General features: G+C 51.6%; 1 protein-coding gene across 1 annotated transcript; it reads left to right on the top strand.

Annotated features, from left to right (window-relative positions):
• Positions 1–557: 557 nt before the first annotated feature.
• Positions 558–3,474, top strand: NODAL (nodal growth differentiation factor). The gene is made up of 2 exons (XM_021712237.1): positions 558–1,248; positions 2,843–3,474. The coding sequence occupies exons 1-2, from the start codon at positions 757–759 to the stop codon at positions 2,993–2,995; spliced, it is 645 nt and encodes a 214-aa protein (XP_021567912.1). The 5' UTR covers positions 558–756; the 3' UTR covers positions 2,996–3,474.
• The last annotated feature ends 889 nt before the right edge of the window (positions 3,475–4,363 follow it).

The following is a 4,363-nucleotide window of genomic DNA, read 5'->3' as shown; positions in this document are numbered from 1 at the left end:
CCCAGACTGGAGTGCAGTGGCACGCTCCCGGCCCCCGCAGCCTCGACCTGCTGGGCTCCGGCGATCCTTCTGCCTCAGCCTTCCAAGTAGCTGGAACTACAGGCGCGCGCTACCATGCCTAGCTAATTTTTTGATTTATTGTAGAGATGAGGTCTCGCCAAGTTGCCCGGGCGGGTCTCGAACCCGCGGGCTCAGGCAATCCGACTCACCCAGTTTTTACCAACTGTTTTTTAGCTGTGGAGGGTATCTGAAAGAGTGACTGACAGGACAGTGATTTGAAGTTGGGGCTCTGCAGTCGGACAAATCCAGGTTTACTCTTCGCTCTGCTACTTCCCAAGAATGACACCTTGGCCGGGTTGCTTAACCACTCTGAGCCTCAGTTTTCCTCATCTCTAAAATGGACTCAAAGTCATTCCTGGCCTGTAGGGGTGGAGTAAGGACTGAGAGGTGATTCAGGAGGCGAGGGCTCCAGACAAGCTGTGGTGGGGTTACACTGACTGCAGCTGGGAAGGCCCCACTCACCCTGCTTCCTTCCTGCCTTTCTCCCAACCAGATGTGGAGGCAGATGGGCAGAACTGGACCTTTGCCTTTGACTTTTCCTTCCTGAGCCAAGAAGAGGATCTGGCATGGGCCGAGCTCCGGCTACAGCTGTCCAGCCCCGTGGACCTCCCCTCCGAGGGCCCGCTGGTCATTGAGATTCTTCACCAGTCAAAGTCAGAGCAGCAGGCCCCAGCTGACTGCTTGGAGCAGCTTCGGATGGACCTGTTCACTGTGGCTCTGTCTCAGGTCACCTTTTCCTCAGGCAGCATGGTCCTGGAGGTGACCAGGCCACTCTCCAAGTGGCTGAAGCGTCCCGGGGCTCTGGAGGAGCAGATGTCCAGCATGGCTGGGCGGTGCTGGCGGCGGCCCCCCACATCGCCCATCACTGGTGGGCTGCTGGTGCTCTACTCCAACCTCTCGCAGGAGCAGAGGCGGCTGGGCGGCTCCACCTTGCTATGGGAAGCCGAGAGCTCCTGGCGGGCCCAGGAGGGACAGCTCTCCCACGAGAGGAGCAGGAGGCACCGGCGACATCACTTGCCGGACAGCAGCCAGCTGTGTCGGAAGGTCAAGTTCCAGGTGGACTTCAACCTGATCGGATGGGGCTCCTGGATCATCTACCCCAAGCAGTACAATGCCTATCGCTGCGAGGGCGAGTGTCCTAACCCCGTAGGGGAGGAGTTTCACCCGACCAACCACGCGTACATCCAGGTGTGATACCAGTGCTTGAGGGGAGGGGAAGGCAGTGAGCTGTGGGGGATGTACTCTGCATGGGGGGACAGGACTCCAGCTGTGCTGTTAAATCTCTGTGTTCATGCATTCAGTTTGTGAAGCACCTCCAGTGTGCCAGGTCCTGTGCCAGGTACCAGGGATATAGAGAGGACCGGTCACACATCCTCATCGTGGCTGCCCGGAGTCATTTCTCACTGGGGAGCCTTGAACACATTGCTTCCCTGAGACTTTCTTCTTTCATAAAACTAGGGGGAGGGATAGACCAGAAGGTCTCATCTCTTCCCCACCCCTGAGGATCTAGGACAGGAAGTTCAGCATCTGAACTTTGGGGATGCATTTGACTCCTTACTAGCTGTGTGGTACTGATCAGGTTGTTTACTCTCTGGAGCCTCAGTTTTCCCACCTGTACAATGGGGATGGCAATGTCATATTCCGTAAGGATGCTGTAGGGTCAGTGAGATGACTGGCATACAGTGTGTACTTTAGTTGGTAGGTAATAAGCATGTTCCTTGTATTATCTTACTAAAAGTCTGTGATTCACTGACTGCAAAATGGGGGCCATGTTTATGGGGCCATGGTTTGAATAATACTGTGAGAGCCACTGTATTTTTCGCTGCCTAAAACAGGAATTGGCTACCCATTTCACAAGGCCAGAGGCTGCCATCAGGTGCTACTAATCAGCTTAAGGTCTCGGAGGTGGTACAGAAAGAGGAGCTAGACTGGCAAGTTAGGAAGGAGGAGGAGATGGAGAGAACAGAAAACAGAGCCTGACATGGTGGCCCTGATGTCACAGGTGGCCCTGCCCTGCTCTCAAAAGTCATATGGTACCAAGTGTTTTCACCTAACTCCATGAAGCCTAGAATGAGAGCCTCTTGGACTTGCAGTGTGTCCTCTGGCAGGGTTCAGGAGCTCTGGGGAGCACAAGCACGTGAGCTGAGCTCATGCAAGGCAGGCACTGGTGGGCCCAGAGCCTCGGAAACTGTCCCAGGAGGGTGTCCTCCTGAGCCAAACACAGGCACCACCAGCTTCACCAACCCACCTGCAGCATGACCACAGAGATCCAGACAGTCCCAACTGCCAACTCTGACACTGATCTGGAAAGACATTGCTAGACCACAGGGACAGGCCTGGTTCCAACATACCAAGGGGTTGTCACCTCTCCTCCTGTTGATTCTGTCTGCCTTTCTCTGGACAGCAAAGCAACCCACACAATAATTTTCATGCGATTCTCTATTCTACTTGGTATTTCTGGAACGAAACCCGCAGTTTCTTTGAATATTTTAAAAATTGGTATTCACTGTAGACTAAAACAATAGAACATGTAAATTAGCTCCTGTTCTATCCCCAGAAACGTGTAACTTTGGAATCTTTCTGTCTAAAGCCTTTTTTTTTTCATTAAAAAGAACAAAAACACAGAGCTAAAGTTAGTTTAGACATCAGAGTTTATGATATTTTAGCATGCTGTTTTCCACTCAGAAATTGATTCTAACTACCGTTTTTACTCCTTACCCAGAAATAATATTATTCTGACCTGCCCATTGGATGTGAATTGACCTCCTCTCCTCCCTTTCAGAGTCTGCTGAAACGTTACCAGCCCCACCGAGTCCCTTCTACCTGCTGTGCCCCAGTGAAGACCAAGCCCCTGAGCATGTTGTATGTGGACAATGGCAGGGTACTCCTAGATCACCATAAGGACATGATCGTGGAAGAATGCGGGTGCCTCTGACGGGATCCTGGAGGGATGCTGGATTTGCCTGCACTCTGGAAGATCGGGAAGCTCCGGGAAGACACAACCATCTAATCCAGTGAGGAGAAACCAGAGGGGAAAAGTTGCTCTGCCCATCAGGACTGAAGAGCAAGGGCTGCCCACTTCGTAAATAAAGGGCTCTGTGGAGTCTGGCCAAGAACAGAGGCCGCTGTCAGGAAAAGGGAGGAGGAAACCTGTGCAGTGAGATTGCTGGGTTTTCTCTTTACTGAAGACAGGGTCGAGTAAAAGCACATGTACAAGAGTGCTTTACTGAATTAAAAAAAACAACCACCACCACCCTGTGAACCCCCTGAAATTGTATGCAAAAGTTGGGACATCTGCATTTCTTTTTGAAGTGGCACAAGGTCATCTATAGCTTTCGTGTATTCTCAAAAGTGGTCTGTGACCCTCCCCACTCCCCAAAGCTTAAATATCACTGTACAGATTAAAGTCCTCAGCTCTCATTGCCTCAGGCTGCATTAGGGGAGCTCCCACGTCTTTCTGGCTGGCCAGTGGCGATATGTTGGCCTTGTCCTGAGGCTCCCTGGAGTGGGCCTCTGCTAATGAGTTGCACAAACAATAAAGCCACTGTCTAGTTCTCCTGGGCCAGCTGGTGCCTGTGAAGGGAGAGGCAGGAATGCATCCAAGAGAACTGGTCATGTTGGACCACAAAAACTGGGGCCCTCAGACATCCCCAAGTCAGTCTATTAAAGTTGGTGACAGTTCCCCTCCATCTCTCCATGTGTACTATTCATGAGGCCCCTGGGCTTCCCATCCAGCAGGGTGAAGGCCTTACACTGGGTGGCAGAAGACTCGGGTTATGGCCACAGTTTGGCCACTAGGAAGCTGTGTGACCTCAGGTGAGCAATCCACTGCTCAGCTGCCTCTTGTGACATGAAGGCCGTGGGCCCTAATGCGTTCATATTAAGTGTCTGTTGGTAGGCTTAGGAGAGCCATGAGCTTTAAGCCGTAGACTGCAGAGGAAGGGCTGCCTTATCCCCATCTCCCTCTAAAGCTGATAAAGCCTGCTAAGCCCAGGCCTGTCATATCCCCTTTATCTAACCTTTATCAGCTCTTTTGTTACTCGGGGCTTAAAGACTGACTTAATTTCAGGTTCCATGTAGCAGCACAGCAGAAGGAACCCAGGCAAGGAAGCTCTACTCCCAAAATCATCTGGCCACAAGTCTTCATCTTCTGGATGGAAAGACCCTCAAAGTAGCAATTTTTCTCTTAACAGCTGAATCTCACTAAGCATTGCCAAAACAGGGGCTATTTTCTAAAAAAAAATTTTGGTGGGACAAGGGGGCCACTTTATTGGGAATGTGAGTCTATGGTAAATCTACCTAC

The sequence above is a fragment of the Carlito syrichta genome, unplaced genomic scaffold, assembly GCF_000164805.1.
Source record: "Carlito syrichta isolate Samal-C Ts95f unplaced genomic scaffold, Tarsius_syrichta-2.0.1 Scaffold303141, whole genome shotgun sequence".
NCBI classification, from domain to species: Eukaryota; Metazoa; Chordata; class Mammalia; order Primates; family Tarsiidae; genus Carlito; species Carlito syrichta.
Note: the sequence above shows the minus strand (reverse complement) of the source record. Positions and strands in the feature narration are given on the sequence as shown.

Bases quoted from the DNA above. Each gene is read 5' to 3' on its own strand.
- NODAL (XM_021712237.1), top strand. From the start codon at position 757: ATGGACCTGTTCACTGTGGCTCTGTCTCAGGTCACCTTTTCCTCAGGC. The intron at 1,249-2,842 runs GTGTGATACCAG...CCTCCCTTTCAG, and splicing joins CCAACCACGCGTACATCCAG to AGTCTGCTGAAACGTTACCA.